Raw genomic sequence first — 18,154 nt, 5'->3', positions numbered from 1 at the left:
TGGGTGAGAGTATACTAGTATACCCCATGACAAAGGCATCAAGAAAAACTATATAAAAAATATGTTTCTTTGCACTGATGGTCTTGTTTGCTGTTACATGTAATTTATGATCATCAGAGGAAATATTTGATATCTAAGAAATTATTTAAAAGTTGCTTGTAGCATCTTTAAAGTGACATCATTTCATCTCTGTTTCTCCACACTGTCTAATAATAAAAAGCATAAAAAAATGCCAAAAAAAGAATCGTTAATAATTAAATAGAAAATACAACAGGACTACTCACCATTAAATCCTGGGGTTTGGATGGTGGGCTGAGGGGAATTAAGTCTATTACATTCACACATGTTGCTGGCTGCATTGCCTCTCTCTCATCCTCAGTGTCTGTGTCCCAATCAGATGAGTAGCATACCGATACCATACTTAAACAACTTGAGGGCCTAGAAGACAATTAGAAAAAATAATAATCCTCACTTTCCATTTCCTCAAAACTTGAAATTTCATTAATTTAAAGAAACACACGCGTGCGTGTGCGCGCACACACACACACACACACACACACACACACACACACACACAGAGGTTACAAATCCTCCTACCTTTCTAGTACCTCCTCCTCTTCATATATATTTGCCAGCTTTCCGTGGTCTGAATCGGTTTTGGGATATTCAATATTCTCGTCGTAAACCCCCAACATGGCAGCCAGGTAGGCCTGGGCCTTTGTTGCCTTTCTCTTGCGTCTCTTTCTGATGGTCGTGGGCTCTGAGTCTCTCACCCGCTCTAGCCATGCCTCCATTGGGCTCAGATAGTCATCATACTGTGGGGGGAAAAAGGAAGTTCAGCCATTGAAACATTTTCTGTTGTTTAAAGACCTACTTCACCCGTGGAAATATGAAGGTGTATTGACCTGTGAGATCCTATGTAGTAGAAATGTGCAAACATTTTAGAAATCGGTTCATCCTAGCCTGAGAAAAGGCAGAAAAAGTGTTTTATGGTCTCACTTTCTAGCCGCACATTTTACTAGTGTGACATCACACTAGTAAAAATGTAGGGTTCGGATTAACAGGACAGCTGGGGCAAGGTATGTTCTCATAACTGAATAAACAAACTTTCCTTAGCTGTAAAATCAATGCAATGCAAAAAAAAGCATATACCATCTTACATTCAATGTAGTCTCAAAAATTGAACTTTTTCATGCAAAAGTAAATAGGTAGCTAGGTGTTTGTTTGTGTCTGTCTGTCTGTCTGTCTGTCTGTCTGTCTGTCTGTGTGTCATGTAAAAATTATTGTAGTCAGTTAGTTGATTATTATTAATACTGTACCTCTATCGGTTGATGCATTATTCTTTAAATATCTGCTCTGGTGTCAGATATATTGTAGTTCTCAGGTCTTCAGTTGTAGTTTTCTATTCAAAGGTTGAGGAGGATGTGTAATAATAATACTTGTGCTCATTCAGGTGTCTGTGTCTGAAATGAACCTTTTCTCTACTCTAAACGGTGACATCACATAGTTCTATTCTAAATATGTCATGGTCACCATTGTGTGTAGGGTTCTAGAATGTGTATATGCAAATTTATGCAAATGATGTTATGTTTTAAAAATGTGCATTACTTTTCGGTTGTTGTTGCTGTGTGTGTGTGTTCTAGAATACACACTCAAACTGATAAAAACATGGCTTCCTATACTTGTGAGGACCTTCATTGACTTATAATGCATTCCCTACCTATAGCCCCTTACCAAACCCCCAATCTTTATTTAAAGGTTTCTAGAACAAACACACAAACAACAGATCTTTGTTTTGTTTCAAGGAACAGGATCATTTCACTCTTCACAGCAGCAGAGTTTTTTTACTTATTGAATATGAGGCTTGAATATAAATAAGAAAATAAATATGAGATTTTTTATAAGAGTAAAAAATTTTAAGAAAAACATTGCTTGAGCATAATTGTTTTGGGTTTTCTTTTGGGTCATTTTTGTATTTTTTCATCAGGAGGTTTTGTGTGGTCGGGGTAAGTTGTGTCAGGTCTACTGTTAAAGTTGTACTCTAAACCTAAACTCAAGTGATGTCACTATGAGTCATTTTCTCAGATTAGACTAAGGTCGTCCAGAGCCTCTTTTAATGGGCTGAGCAGTATAGCCTGCACCCTGTTTTACAAACGGACTCTTTTTTTTTGCCATTTAGGAGCTGACTAACAGTTGAAAGGGTGTTTTAGGGATCTCTCATTAAAGGTGGAGTCAGCAATTCTGGAGAATGCTTTTTTGCCAAAATCAGTAGGTATCTCTTCACAATCCGCTTCCTGTCTGTACTGTGTGTGTGAAAGAAAATACATAGCCTAGGCTCTGTAAACGCTACCGGGCATGATGCCAGCTACGGTGGGACTCTTTGTTTACGTACCCATTTACAGAGCTTAGGCTGTGTATGAGTTTTTTTTTTGTAGTGCACACACATTATGGACAGATTGAGGATCGTGAGGATATATTCACTGATTTTGACTAAATGCATTCTCCAGAATCGCTGACTCAACTTTTGAGGGGAGAAAGCATGGGACAGTTTTCACCCTCTGGTTGTATAGTAAAAACCCTGAATGTTGCGGTTACATGGTAAAGGCTTTAACCGTTACGCTACATGGGGCATCCCAAGAATGATCTGAATCCCTTTGAACTATGTTTTTCCATGACTACTGTTACTACTCGTATGCATACTAACTGGGCAAGGAGGGTACATAAACCTTGAAGGGCACACGTGTATTAGTTTATGTGTGGATAATGTGACTGTCACTGTATATTTTTTAAGTATAAGTAAGTAATTCAATTATGTTCTTAATGTTTAGCACTGCGTTTTTGTAAAGTATTTTTGCCTTTATTTAGACACCTGACATGGTTGCTACCACAGTATTGTAAACACTGTAACATGTCTAAAAGACTTAATCAAAAGCCTGATTTTTTTTAAAGAAATACCATGCAACAGTCAAAGATTTCATGTAGCCTACATCTTGCTTCAGGTCTTCATAAAGACAATCCTCTCTGTGTCACTTGAGAGCGACACACTGACTTGGACATCAAGTACACTTTCCTTATCTTCTTCAGGCCTTGTTCCACTTTTTCAAATGTTGTATCAAACGTTTGCGGTGTAGCCGATGCAGCAAGGCAAAAAGCTCTATCTCATGGCATGAAACACAGTATGTACTGTAGTTTTCATATCACAGTTTTTTTTTGTTGCTTATAGGTTAACAGGCATCTGTCCCCAGTACTCTGGCTGACCCTGCTTAATAGGCTACAGATCCCACATCCACAAATGACACGCTTAGAAGGAGCACAGTTTACAATGGGGAAGTCCACACTGAGTCAGATGGTCGTTACCACCTACAACTATAGCCAGGACACATCCACGCTGATCTTAGTGTCTGGGTTCCCTGCCCTCCCCTATAGCCTGCTACAGTACACTTAAGACCCGTGCCCTGAGTGCAGAAAGCAGCATGATTTGAACTGAAATAAAAAGGGTGTTATATTGTTTCAAATGGCAGTATCTGACCACTCAGCCTGGAGTGGATAAGATGTGTCTCTCAGCAATTAGTAAGTCTGAATCCAAACAGCTTGTGGGGAACTTTAGATCATCTATCAACCTGTAAATGAACTTAAAATATATCAAATTCCAGCAAACCTTAGCAATGCCACAGGATTTAGTAAGTCAACTATACAGCAATACACTTCAAATTAGGTAGGCCTACACGTGTCCTCTTTTTTAGAATCTCTTCGTCCATTTTTTGATCGTTTGACACGTGTAGGCTATCTGATGTTGGCATTTATGTAGGCCTACAGAACACATTTTCAAAGACTGGCCTCTATCATCATAGCCTATGTGTGATGACACATCAGATAAAACTTAGCCTAAGTAGCGTTTTTGTCTCGGGCCTGTAAAGCATATTGATATGTAGGCCTGTGTTGTTCCTTCAATTACCAGCAGGTGTCAGCCAACTTTAAACAAAGCAGCGCTGTGGCGTGTAAGTGCTATAGGCCTAGTTATAAGTTGACACACACATGTAAATCGAGCTCTTGGTGACTTAAATGTGTATCAGTTACACAGTAGGCCTGCACCTATACAACAAAACAGAAACCTATATTGTAGGCCTATTTACAAACAAAAAATGTTTTAACAATGGCATCCAATAGATTTGGTAGCCTAATCCTAGACCTAGCTACTGCATAAACTCAATTAGTTTTCATATTTTCTTTCGATTTGATGTCTCATACAGGCTGGAGTAGATTGGCCTACATGCATAGGACACATATGGTTCTTCCTGTTTCACTTCTGATTGGTGCTTTAGTCGCCTAGGCTACTTATTGACTGTACCTAATTAGCCACAGGTGTGATAAAACAAAATGCTAATGAGTCTGCAGTTTTTTCAAGAACATTGTTCTTCAAGAAGAGGTCAAATTAATTTTTCAATCATATCATAATAGTTTGTATATGTATTAGTAATAGGCATATGTATTACAAATATTACAAATAGGCTAGTTTTATGATAGTGAATCTTATGTCAAAAATAACGACGCCATTGTTCACTATTAGCTCAAAGTTAAACTGACCGTTTATCGCTAACGTTAGCTGCAAAGTTTAGTTTCTGAACACTCCACCGTCGACTAACGAAAACACGTCAAACTAAGCGGCCACTCCAAACTTGCAACAAAACAATGAGCTTTCTCCTTTGGTTTATTTTTCATATTCACTTTTTGCCATTTTTAAAGGTAGGCTTCACTGCCCTCGGTATTTGACCAGCTACAACATAGACAACACTAGGCCAACCTACTAAGCCGCCCACAGAGGCCTGACAAATAAGCAGGCTAGTTTGACTTTTGATACACATTTAGCTACTTATGGACTTATGGAGGACATATTGTTACTTTTGAGCTGTAATTAAAGAAAGGGAGCCTGTTCAATGGAGGACTCTCCTGTGTAAGTTTTTTTTTTTTTTACTGTTATCTCCATCAGTGTTCAAGCCTATGTGTTGGACTTCCATTGTTTGGGACTATAACGCACAGTGTTCTCTCTCTCTCTCTCTCTCTCTCTCTCTCTCCAGTGCTCGCTGACTCGTTGGTGTGTGTGTGTGTGTGTGTGTGTGTGAGAGAGAGAGACAGAAAGAGGGGCAGCTGGCGCTCTGTGTGCTCTCAGCTCACTGCTAGCAATGGCGCTGCTGCGGGCCGGCCACCTCTCCTCTCCGTGTCTCCTCGCCGCAGCCGCTTTGTTGTTGCTCGCCAGCGGACCGCAGCTCGTGTTTAGTTGTCCGAGTCGCTGCTTGTGTTTCCGAACCACCGTGAGATGTATGCATCTAAACTTGGAAACCGTACCAGCAGTGAATCCTCAGACCACCATTCTGTAAGTAGCTTCTTTCTTTTTTTTCTCTCTCTCTCTCTCTCTCTCTCCCTAAATCTAACGGAACCAAGCCTCCAGGCACACTGGACAGGGAATGCAATGAATGCCTAAAGCCTGTGCATTTTTTCTCTCTCCACATTTGAAGACTTTAGTAAAGTTAGAAATTGTTTGCATTACTTCATGACAGAGTAAAAACTTTTATTTGAAAAGGAAAACTCTTGAATCAATCAATTAAGATTAAATCAAAGAAAGCTCATGAAAATCATATATTTTGTTGGGGACTGTGCAGAGGTTATTACACTGTCGGGACGTTTTTCCTCAAGGTTCTGACACCTGCCAGTGAGTTCAGCTGTTGGCTTTAGAGGTTAATGAAAAGGCTTTTTAGGGTCACACAGCTGGTGATGTCAGCAGCAAGCAATGTGGAGGGTTAGCCTCTTTAATAGAGGGAACTGTCCCACAGAGTTTGTATGTTTGTATGAAACTGCACGTCTAGTGTTAACATAGCTTGGACACAAACTTTAAAGACTTATAATGAAACACACATACAGTAAGTGATACATATTCAAAGTAGATGGTATCACACTCAGTGGAGCCCGCTGGCCAAGACTATTGTCTCAATTTCATGTTCTGGGGAAATATGTAGCCTACTTAAGGTGATAGTTTAGGGACTGGCTTTGCTTTGGATTTTCGCACCACATTGTGATAGAGACACAATTGTCTAAAGCTGGCTTCCTTCTCTGTAGTCAGACAAGCTGCCTCTGTGCTTGGAAGGGCTTTTGTTGCACACAGGTTAAACTCCATGTTTGACTTTCCCTCCTTGCTCAAAGGAAGGGAATATTTCCTACTTGACAGGCACTTGTGAGTGTGTTCTGGTTGTCTAGAGCATTCTGCTTAGCCACCCAGCCAAACAATTTCCTTTCTGACAAAGCTTGCTGCAGTTTCCCAGAGCCACTATCAGAGGTAACAGCGGAGATCTGTCCAATCTTCCAAATATGTGGCACCCTTTGTCTGTCATGGCCCGAGCTGCAATCTTGTTGTGCATTTTGCTCCATAATGTATTGGCCTTTAAATAGCTTCATTCAGCCTGAAAGCAGGGGGACAAAGGGGCATCTCAGCCAGCCTGTACCGCAGCAGCATACTGAGAATTAGCCTTGTCCGCTACCATATGGGGTCAGCCCACAACCTTGAAGGAGGCCATGGTGTAACCCTGCCCAGATACCAGTCCACCCTTCACCACAGCAGCAATGGAAGGATTGTTTAGGTCTGGTGAAGGATGTGTGTACATGTGTTGTAGGGTTGAACAGAGCAGGAAAGCAGGCTGTGGCTTCACACAAGCTTTCATGCTGGTGAGCTTTGAAGCTGCAGCCACTTGTCGCTATTGCTGCGTTGTCATGTCAGGACATGAATGCAGTTCCTACCCGGCCAGGCCTTCTCCTCATTCTGCTCTATAAAGTGTTCAACACATCACTGGTCTGCAGTGGGAAAACTCCTTTACACCCAACTTGAGCTCACTAGGCAATGTCTAAATGTGAGGAAGAGTAGTGTCCTTGCAGTTTGTGGTTAGCTTGCTGTGGCTGATTAAATGAAGCCTCATATCATGGTAGTCACAGGGCATTATTAACAAGAGAGTATTTCAACAGAGGTTGTTTATGGAGGAGTGTACAGCTTGTATTTCCATTTTGTGATTAGCTTTCAAGTGATAATATAATCTAGCAGCCATAGTCCTCCAGTGAGAGCTTGGCAGGATTAATAATAGTTTGTGTTGTATCGACACATGGCCTGCAGTAATGTCTCCTTTGGTTATAGGCACGGAATTTAAAATGAAAGTATGTAAAAGAAAGTGTGTGAGATGATCCATCATGTAGGCTGTTAGCAAAAAGGTAGCGTAACCTGATGACAAATTTATATTACAGATAATTATAATCCCTTGTATGAAGAAAAAAAAATCACAGTTTTTCTTAAGTAGTTTCAAACAATTAATGTTCTGTCTTCAGTGTGTGTTAAACTTCTTGAAAGCAAAACATGTCTTCCTGTTTCCTCTGGGCCAGAGAATAAAAGGTCTTGGCTCAAACGTACTACTGCATGGGCCTTGTGCCAAACGCTTACAGGACACTTGGACCCAGAAACATGGATGTTTTTTTCCTAAGATTTTTTTTATTTTTTTTCTAGCCTACATTTGTTTTTCAGCTGTTTTCTCTAAGGAATTTCTGTTTGAGCCATGATAGTAAATTATATTTTTTCTCTGTAATGACACTGCTGCATATCTTCTCAGGGATTTGCTGCAGTTGGAAAAATGATTCATTTAACATTAGCCCTTGATGCCAACATCAAAGACAAACTGCTTGTTTTGATGGTAGTACAACAGCAGCTCCAGAAAAAGGCTCAACAAGTCTTACAACTATGTAAGCTTGTCACTGAACAGAGGATATTTATGTCAAGTTAGCAGCCGCATGTTCCCTATTTGGTTATATTGGCTAGGATTTGGTAACTAACTTAGTAGGCCTACTGCGACTGAAATAAGGTACTTCCAAGTACCTCCAATTGTACAAACCCGCACCCATCCACATTCCCTGAACCCATTACCCATACATTATCCCGTTATTAAGTCTCACAAAAGTGCCTTTTTTTACTTTAGTTCATTAGCTAGTAGCTAGACTTTGTCGCAATATATCGGATCCACAACGTCCCTTTATTTGGCTGGATGAGAAATGACAGGTCAAAGGTTGTGTCGTAGGCTTTCACGATAAAAATAAATCCTGGTGACTGGTAAGACTTTCTTGAATACTGTCATGACTCATGATTGAAGTTCTTAAGCACAACCAGTGATCACACTGCTCCCAAAGGCTGTGGCCCGGGCACGATTGCTCCTTCATACATACGTCATCACATCGTAATACGATACATACGTCATCACCAAGCGTACTCACTTCCAGAGTTAGTAGAACAACAATGGAGAACCACAGTAGTCGCGGATTGCCCCAAACACCTCCGAATTTTTGTGGGTCTTACTACAGCTGCGACCATGGCTGCGACTGAATACTGTCGCTGGCCCAAATTTCTAGCAAACTCTCCACTTTCTAGCAAACTCCCCACTCATGAACCTATTGCCGCCATTGTTTACAATTTTTGTGGGGAAGAAGGGTCGCGCATGGACTGATCCAGCGAGTCATCTCATTAGCATCTGTGCCGTTCTCTCTGGCACACCTCTCCAAAGTGTGCCGTGGCCAAGGGGGTGTTCCGTGCTGGAATACGGATGGCGTGGTCACACTAGCCAAACATTCTAGACTTTAGTATGCAAATAAGCTTGGGAACAGCGGCCCTAGTGTGAGTGCGCCCTTAGTGACTGAGATAAGAAGAGCCTCTGTTTAGCTGTGCATGGAGGACTACCTGGTGGTCAGCAGCAGACAGCCTAAATGTCTTAATGTCTTTCCCCCTCACCCTGCTCATCGCCCGGCCTGACTGAGTGACAGTGTTGGTGGGTCAGGGAGGGAACGTTGAGTTCCATTGTGTGGAATTTGCTGCAGTCAGGCTTTGTGAGGCGCTCCGTCTCTGCAGCATTATGGAATGTAAAGCCAGAAATCCCCAAAGCTTTGCTCATTTGCACAGGGCGATTGGGTCTAAGATAGTTGTTGAAAGGAACTCTGCCGCCCCCTTCCTGTGCCCATCCAATGCAAGTCAGCTGCCTCATTTAGGGATACTGGTTCATTGTCTTCTAAATGATTGAATGTGTCCTTACTAAATGCTGTACTCTGGTTATCTTAAGCTTGGATCTAATTTAACTGCTCATATATTATGTCATAGGTTTTAAGATGGCGTACATTTCTGGATCATGTAAAGTGAGTGACATCCTTTATGGAACTGTTATAATAGCCACAACAAAGAAAGAAGTCCCAGGATGACAATGAGTGAAAGTTGATGTTGATGGAGCTATGGTAGAGAAGCTAGAACAAGAACATCCCTAGATGGGACAATGATTAAGGAAACGCCTCAAGACGGTTAATGGTGTAGTTTGAAGGGCCATACCAGGCCAAAGGTCATTAGTTCTGCTGATTGTTCCCAAATGACTGTACACTAACATTACCCCTTCAGGCTCTCTGGTCAGCTTTCTGTTACAGTAGTGACTGCTCTCTGTATCTACAGCTAAAAGACAGTGTAGTGTGTATTACAATCATATCTAATTTAACTCATTTTAATGTAAATCACATTTTAGTTGTAAATGCAATTATTCTGGCTCTGTAGAAATGTGATGGGCTCTTGTTGGGCACCAGCACTCCCTTGACTAGACAGGAGGTCCTCTGTCATTCTGAACTCAGGATGTGTTATGCAGAGAAGCATTGCAACCATCTTTGAAAGTCCTGGTTCACTGCACCTCCAACCAATCTAGGAGCCAGCCATGTTCTTGTTTAACTAGAATGACTCACGCAGCCCTGAGAGTCCTTAGCAAACCCAGTTGGGCATGTGTCACAGAGCCAAATGACCTCCCTGAATAGAGAGGGAGAGGTCCACACATGGCATTCAGATGCTGCTTGAGTTAGGCAGCAGCCAGGTTCACTCATCCTGGTTCAGACCTCAGAACGTACAGAAAGCTTGCAGCTATAGTCCCTGTTTGTACACTTCTGCATAACATTTCTGCTTGCTTTGGGAATAAATAGAAATGTATGGTCAATGTCATGGAGGCAGATATGAACATAGTGGCAGTGCCAGATATGTTCTGATGCTACTATCAAAGTAGTTTATTATTTAACAAGTTCACTCCAGCTTGCTCCACTTATTTTCACACATGTTGTCGTCATTTCTGAGCAATAACACAACGTCATAGCAAAAGTCTGACAAATCAGCTACAGACGACACAACACATGGATGCAGCAGTAGTCTCCAGACCTTTGCCAGCTCCAGTGCACACATTGAATGTTGTATGTTTATTGGCACTGTTTTAGATGTTGATATTAGTCTAATTGACTCCAGTATGTGCAGCTTTTGGTGGACATACGTATATTGTTGAAATAGTTCCACCACCTCACCAGTTCACCGTTCTACAGCAGAGCTGTCTTCTTCATTTTTAGAGAACAAAGAGTTCCAATCACTTGCTGTGTTCCCATACGTGAGCAGCATAGTGTACCTGGATTGGACTGCTAATTTACTAAATGTTAATGTAGAGCAAATAATTTTATAGAACACACAGGTAAAATCCTGGCAGTGCCATACACTACACTGTTCTATGGCTCTTAGCTCCACTTTCATTTGATTATTAGAGGATGTATTATCCTTTGTTTGAATGTTATATTGAATGGGAAACTATTAAGATATTCAACATTTAACACATTTGCTACAAGCAGCTTTAATGCAAGTTTTGATCTAGGCTTCTAAAATGGTGAATTGAGTCAAATCTGTTATACTGTTAGTTTGTCAGGCTCAGATAATACCTGGAAAGTTTGGAAAGGAAGCCAGTGGATTTAATTGTAATAGAATCCAAACTGAGCATTTCCTATGTGAGTGTCAGCCAGACACAGAACAATCCAGCATAAGTCTCACTGTTGTGATAACAGAGTGTGTCAAACCTCTGACATGCCTGGCTATAAGGTACATGGTTACTTGTCAGTGTCACTGTTGTCCAAGCAAAGACAGACATGATCATTTACTTCATTTGATCACTTATTGATATGATTGAAATGTACTGTGGGGATTTTGTTAGACAACATTGCATATACTTAAAAATAATAATGATAAAAGAATAAAATAAATTTGATCACCACCGTAAGGCTGCTTGGACATTAACATGCAATGTTTATGGGCCGTGGTCAAGGAAGTACTTCATATTGGTTCAACAGTGTGAATACAGAAACAGAACAGTGGAATGCATTACAATGACAGTAGAGGTGAAAAGTGAGAGCAGGGGAAGAGTAAAGTCTATTCGGGCTGTCACTGGGCAGAGTAGCCAGATGTGTCCGTAGCCTATACAGATTGGTAAAGAGTTTCCGTCCTGATCATGACATGATGATTTGTCCATCTGGGCTGCCTGGCCCACTCCTAAACTGATGCTGGCTGTGAGGGATGCTTCAATTGACTGCCAAGTGAAAATCAAGAGAGATCTTGGATTTTTACAGTGGAGGTCTCTCCAAAAAAGACCTGAAAATGCTAATGTTGCACAAATCATTTTCACACAAATATAGCCGTTCAAAATGTAGATGGCTTAGTGCAGACATAGCCTGAGTAGATGTACGGTCATGTTAAATGTGTCTTATAATATGTTGACCAATAATTACTGTAATTCTCCTGTGTGGAGCAAGAGTTACTCTGTCCCTAAATCACCTCAGTGCACTCACTGGACCTACAGTAGACACAGATACAGTGTGCTAAAACACTGGAGGCAGATTGTCAGCATAGTCTAGTCTACTATACATAGGTCATTCTAATTATCTTTTGAGAAATATAAGTCTTGAGTGTAGTGTATGCCAAAAAGCTGCAATGCAAACAAAGGAACTTAATGGTAAAATCATGCATTCAGTTACTTGGAAAGTACAGAAGGCCTACAAGCTCTGCAGGAGAAAATATCTGGCTTTTTGCATTTTCATTCAAAAATCTGTTTTCATTTCTCTGTTGGCTCTGTTCTTATCAGCATGGCGGCGTGTTAAATCGTTGGCCGACCATCCTGTGGGTAAATGACTAATAACTTTTTTCTATCAAAAACTCAAATGATCATTGGTTTACCCACATTATTGGAGTCACATTCCCATGCCGTCTTCATTACTGTATCAGATAAGCTGTTCACTTTCTGGCTTTTTGTTTAGGCAAAACCAAAAAAGTCTGTCTGCTCCTCTGCAAGGTTGTTAGCCTTGCTGCTTTATTATACCCTATGGCACAGTGCCATCAAAACACATTAATGGGAGTTAACAGACTCATCTTAGAAGTTGCAAAAATATTATAATAAGAAGTTCAGCGATCTTGTTTTGTGACAACATCCTACAGTAGTGGCCCAATGAACTATTTGCTGAAGAATGTCTCACAGTGCCTTGTTTACTAAATGTCCTCCAAACTTCTTCCTGTATTTTTTCCCTTTGTGGACTGACTCATTCTCCTCCAGTGCTTTTTCCTTGTTGCCTGACAATAGACCATCACAAAGCAACAAAAGCATCTTCTTCCTCTGACAAACTATAGTCATTGCTTCCTGTTCAATTGTAATGAAACAAGTGTGAATGTCTTTCTTTAAAGCCTGGAAGAGAAGCATTGGTATTAGTGTAGATCTTATTTAGTATGTAATGTTTTAGAACAGCTGTGTTGCTTTGGCTCCCAGCAGCTCAACTGGTAGTGCGTACCATTAAAGGAATACTCAGTCATTGAAATCCATTTATTTTGTCAAAATCAGCGAATATCTACTAAGCATCCGCTATCTGTCCGTATTGTGTGTGCACTGAAAAAAGTACAGTTTTAATACACCACAGAAGCTCTGAAAAATGGCTATAGAAACCCAGTGGCTTGGTGCGAGCCACCCTATCTCACGCTACTTGGTCATGGGCCCAGCAACCGTTGCCAATGCGCTCGGGTCTGGACAGCTGGAACATTCACTCTGAGCGTCAATAACGCCGCAGTTAGTTCAAATTCAAATTCACACATTCTCTGAACACAGTATACTACACTTTTAAGGCCAAGTCCCATTCCAGCCTATGGCCCTTGGCTGCATGTCTTTCCCCTCTCTTTCCTGTTTCCAACCTATCTCCGTCTCTATCTAATAAAGCATTAAAAATTACACTTAAAAACATTTAAAAGTGTTGATCTGAGTAAGAGGTGACGGTATCAGTGTAAATAAGTCCATGCACACACACACACACACACGTCACACACACGTACATACATAAGATTGTTATGAACAGATCTGCATCCAAAACAATCACTCAAACACACAGTACAGTTCAGATTACAGTGCTGCCATTCCGTGATCTAAAGGCATGTTTCAGTCTCACTCACTGAAGCCTAAATCAGTGCTGATGTCACCAGCTCCAACATTTCCAGGACTGTCAGGGCAGCAGAGCCTATGCTCTCCTTCCATCTACAGCTGATTTTTTCACACCTTATTTAACCTTCTCCACAAAGGAACGCACACACCCAAAAAAAACAAAGACAGCAAGCAGGACAAATGGTTCCATTAACAAACCTCATTCACCCACAGCAATCAGTTATGAGTGTAATAGTGGTCAACTGATAGGGGTTTTCAATGGCCTATGCAAATACCCATATTCAGATAGCCAGGCGGCTGATGGCCGCTTATATAATGCTGATAGCATTGTTGTTGTTTTGCATTTGCATCTTTCTTAAAGAAAGATTGAAAATAAAAAAATTGTAATGTATATTGCATTTGGCCTTCCCTGGACATATTAAAATTGAAACAAATACAAGGTAAATGTTTAGGTAAACAAACACAAATAAAGTAACTTGCTTCACACCAGCCACACTGGCGAGGCGGCCTTCAGTGTCAGCAGACATGATTTATTAATTTTATTAATCGACCTTGTGAGTGCAGATATCTGTCGATGCCCATTATCTCATAATGCCATTAACTGCCCGATTAAATCTACCTCTAAAGTTTAACCACTCCATAGCTCTTATGGGGGTTGAATATATAATGCATGTGTGAAAAGATGAGTTGGTTAGGTTTTTTAAACCTAGTGCCATGTAGACCATTATACAAAGGATACTGTTTGAACCAACATTAAAGGTTCCAACAAATCCTGTGAGGTAAGCATGACCATTCATTTGACTTTACAATTCTCTCAGCAGAAATCATAAACATTCATTTCATGTATGCACCTGAGATGTGTGCTGCCTGAACCAGCATGTAGCCTAGCCCCCCCTCCCCTCCCAGCTGGAGGCAGTTGAGTAGAACAGCCCCTGTTTGAGCATGTCAGGACAGTGCATGCACCATGCCTCTTCACCTAGCAGTAATCCCTCTTCTTTCTATAGAAGACCTTCACCACTCTCTCCGTCCAAAATGTATAACTGCTCATTTTCTTAGTGCTCCAAATGCATCAAACCTGTTGATTCTAACTCAACTTTCCGATGAAAAAGTTTTATGGTTTGGTCAAAGCTAGCCATGTTTCAGAAGCTGCTGTATCAGCAATGCTGCAGTTTTATTTTGTATTATCTTGACAGTAAGAACCTAATGAAGTTTCTCACCAACCGTGTAACAGTGGTCCCAGAAACAGAACTATCACTAGTTGCACAAAGCACTCAGTTACAGAAATGCTCTTTGATTGAATTCTTGCACTAGCTCGCAGTCTATATGAAAGGAAGTGAGCATATGAAAATGTTGGACTCACGGTGATTGGATCCATATGTAAGGGCTTTTACAGAGGGAATGACCCATACACATTTCACTTGCTATGAAATCAGTTGATTTTTTAAATTTGGCCTACATTTTCACAGAAATATAAGAAAACTCTAGTCAATGTAAAGCTCTATGATGCTTTGCCTGTTGTGCATTAAGGGGAATGGCAAAGATGAATACTAAGTTAATGGATAAATACAGCTTCTAAATTACATTAGCATACTTGGGATGGATACCGTAGGCTGTCAGACATTATTTAACAGAAGAAGAGCAAAGTAAAGCTATTTATTTTCTTCCAAGCTAAAATAAAGGAACTTATCTCAAGATTCCCATCACCCTGGCATCTCGAGAGTTTTGCATAATAAGTGAAGTATGTTATGTCTGCTTGACCCAGTATTTACTTTGTTAGGTCATTGGCTAACAAGAATGTTGGTAGACAGTCCAAGCTGTTTCTGGGGGAGTTGATCTTTCTAAGAGAGAAAGGTTCATGTAGTTATTCTCTCTTTCCTCTGTGCAGTGATAAATCCACTTTATGGTTCCACCCAAATGCTGTCTTCATGTCTTTGGCTGGAGGCGTTTTCAGATGACATGCTGGGTCAACTAATGCACTGCTGTCTAACATGGCTGTTGTGTTTAAAGCACCAGTAAATACCATACAGTTGGTAGAGTGAGTGAATATGCTTCTCATAGTAATGGCTGGTTCTACTTATGGAATTCATCTTGTAAAAATACATTAAGCAACTGGCTCAGTTGAAGGTCAGATGGCTTAGAGCCTAAGTTCCACAAACATAACATCACCATTCAGATGAAATGTTCCAATTTCACACACAGTGTTTGGTAATGCCACATGGGGTTTAGAAGTGACTTCACCCTCACAGGGCGTCATGCAGTATCAGGGTCTTTAGCGTGTCACTTCCCTGGTTCAGAAAGTCATTTCATGTGAGAATCAGTGATTAGTGTCACGTCAAAATGTTCTATACCCTTTACACAGCCTCTTTATATTAGCAGAAAGGTAGTGAAACCTGCTGACTGCTGCGACTAGCCTTGTGATTTGTTATCTTTGGGGCAAATCTTATAGTATCTGTCCTCATGATTAAAGCTTGACAAAGGTGTGTTTGTGAGATGAGTAATGTGTCCAATTATCCTTCAGGATTATTACGTGAATGCTCTGCTGTGGACTACAGCTTGTGCAGACGTGTACAAATGTAATATTACATTTATGTACAGCTTTTCTCTAATTATATCCCTTCCTGTTCTGCTCCACAGAGATCTGAGGTTCAACAAAATCAAGGATTTACAACCAGGTTCCTTCAGACGATTGAAGCACCTCAACACACTGTAAGTCTCTGCTCTGCATGTATGCTTGTCAGCTTTTGTTGAAATATAGTATAAGCTCTTTATGTTTCCTTACAGTATTGAACAATATGGACGTCCTGTAAGAAAAAGGAAATGACTCGAGAAGACATTTTATTATATATGAATTAAGCCCATTTCCTTAAAACAGCACTCTGTTAAATGATTGTCACTTCCCTGGAAAGTCCTGTTTGCATTACACACGCACACACAGGAAAATTCTTGCTCCGTTCTGCCATGGTTTCACACATGTAGGTCAGGCTCGTAATCTCTAAGGAATTTATTTTTCCACTTCCACCCACAGGGCTATTTATCCTATGTCCAGCCTGCTACATGGTGCATTGCTAAGCTAACAAAGCAGAAATGTTCCAAGTTTTTTTTCTTTTTTTTTCATTGGTAAGACATTAGTTTTGCAACATTCTTGAAATGTTGAAGAAATGTGTGCATACTTGAGCTTATGTGTACCCATATTGGTATCTTGACAGACCACAATTTAGACTGTTCAGCTGACTGTTATGATAAATCAAACCTCACCTCATTCAAATATTTGCAAAGGCCTTGAGCAATAACATCTAAAGGTTAGATGTGTAGATTGAGACATGTATCCATAAGAGTTAATAAACATGAGAATATCTGAAGGGCTTGGCCGTAGTGGCTTGGATTTAGTTTGACAGTGAAGCAACGTCCCTTAAGGCAGGAGAGCAGTGCAGGCAGCCACTCTGACTGCTGAAGGCTTCATACCCTGAACAGTTTTCTGACATCTATCGGTCTTCAGTCACATTAGTCAGTATAACTGTTGACATATGTATGTCATGTCCATTGAAGAGGAAAGCCTTTTCTATGACAATCACTCTCTGTAGATCTGTAGATCTTGTATTTTTTATTTTTTATCTACTTTAGTTTGGTTATAAAATGCATATAATATTGTTTTGTTAATGGTATGTTTTTGGACGTACGACACAAAAAGAGTGAACAAGCAATAACAAAACATTTAAAAATATATATATATTTATACCACTCAATTTTTAAATCACATCCCCCGTGATTTTAAACCGATGAACAAAGTCAAGTATGTGAGCAAACTGACCAAGAACTCCAAGAACATATTGTTACGCAGCAACAAGTCAGGTATCTGCTGATGCAAAGAGCTGTGATGCACACTGAACTGCGTTTTGACTTGTTATATACATGGTATTATCCTCTTAAAATGACCATTTTATCATCTCAAAATAACCTGTATTTTTTTCTTCCTAGTCTCCTCAACAATAATCATATACGAAGAGTCCCCAGGGGGGCATTCGAAGACCTGGAAAACCTCAAATATCTGTAAGTTACCTTCATGCCAATTTGATTTAGCTGCTGAGATAAAGCAATAGATCTTTAAACAGTGTGTCTCTGTTCTGTCAGACTTAATAGGCAAACAGTCACTGTTGAAGAAGTTTCCTCTGTAGAATAGCAAGCATAGTAGAACATGGTTTACATTGTATTGCCCAAAAAACTCATTGTATAATCACTGTAAAAGTGAATTATCAATCAGTGAAAATAAATTAGGATAAGATAAGATTAGATAACATTTTATTGTCTGTGTGCATGGAAATGTGTCCTGCATCACAATACTTAGTCACTAAAGTTTTGTGTACACACAAATTCATGTATTAAACGTCTCCACTGGTCTCATCCTCAGAATGTGTGTGTGTGTGTGTGTGTGGAAGTGTTGACAGCTGAGAAGAGATATGTGAGGAGTGTGTAGCCTCAAGGTTTCTGTGGGATTGCTATTTTTCTCACTTTATTAGTCACTGACATTTCATCCCTCTGACCTCAGTAGTGGTGAAAGCACTGTTTGTTCTCACAGCTAGATATGGACCTACAGTGCTAACAGGAAAATCCTGACTGCGTGCACATTTCATTTGCTTTATATGGTGTTTGTTTGTGTTTGGTGGGATGTTTTGTCCATAGAGAGAGAGAGACTAAATATGACATCATGTTTAATGCTGTATGATACAGACAACTCGTTTTGCTTAATTAGATACAGCCTGTATCTAATTAAGCAAAACGAGTTGTCTGCATGGTTAGGCCTGATGTCTGATAAAGGTCAAATATATTCAAAGGATCTA

At 40.3% G+C, this 18,154-nt stretch overlaps 1 protein-coding gene across 1 annotated transcript in view; it reads left to right on the top strand.

Annotated features, from left to right (window-relative positions):
- Window positions 1–5,180: 5,180 nt before the first annotated feature.
- Window positions 5,181–18,154, top strand: part of pxdn (peroxidasin) — a gene marked incomplete at its 5' end in the record, with an annotated part of 48,231 nt that continues 35,257 nt past the window's right edge. The window contains 3 exons of the mRNA XM_080042523.1: window positions 5,181–5,371; window positions 15,954–16,025; window positions 17,295–17,366. Coding sequence (XP_079898649.1) covers window positions 5,181–5,371; window positions 15,954–16,025; window positions 17,295–17,366 — 335 coding nt within the window. The remainder of the gene's footprint in view (window positions 5,372–15,953; window positions 16,026–17,294; window positions 17,367–18,154) is intronic.

Source organism: Ammodytes marinus (genome assembly GCF_949987685.1).
Source record: "Ammodytes marinus genome assembly, chromosome: 15".
Lineage (NCBI taxonomy): Eukaryota > Metazoa > Chordata > Actinopteri > Uranoscopiformes > Ammodytidae > Ammodytes > Ammodytes marinus.
This window is presented reverse-complemented; position numbering and strand designations above follow the sequence as displayed.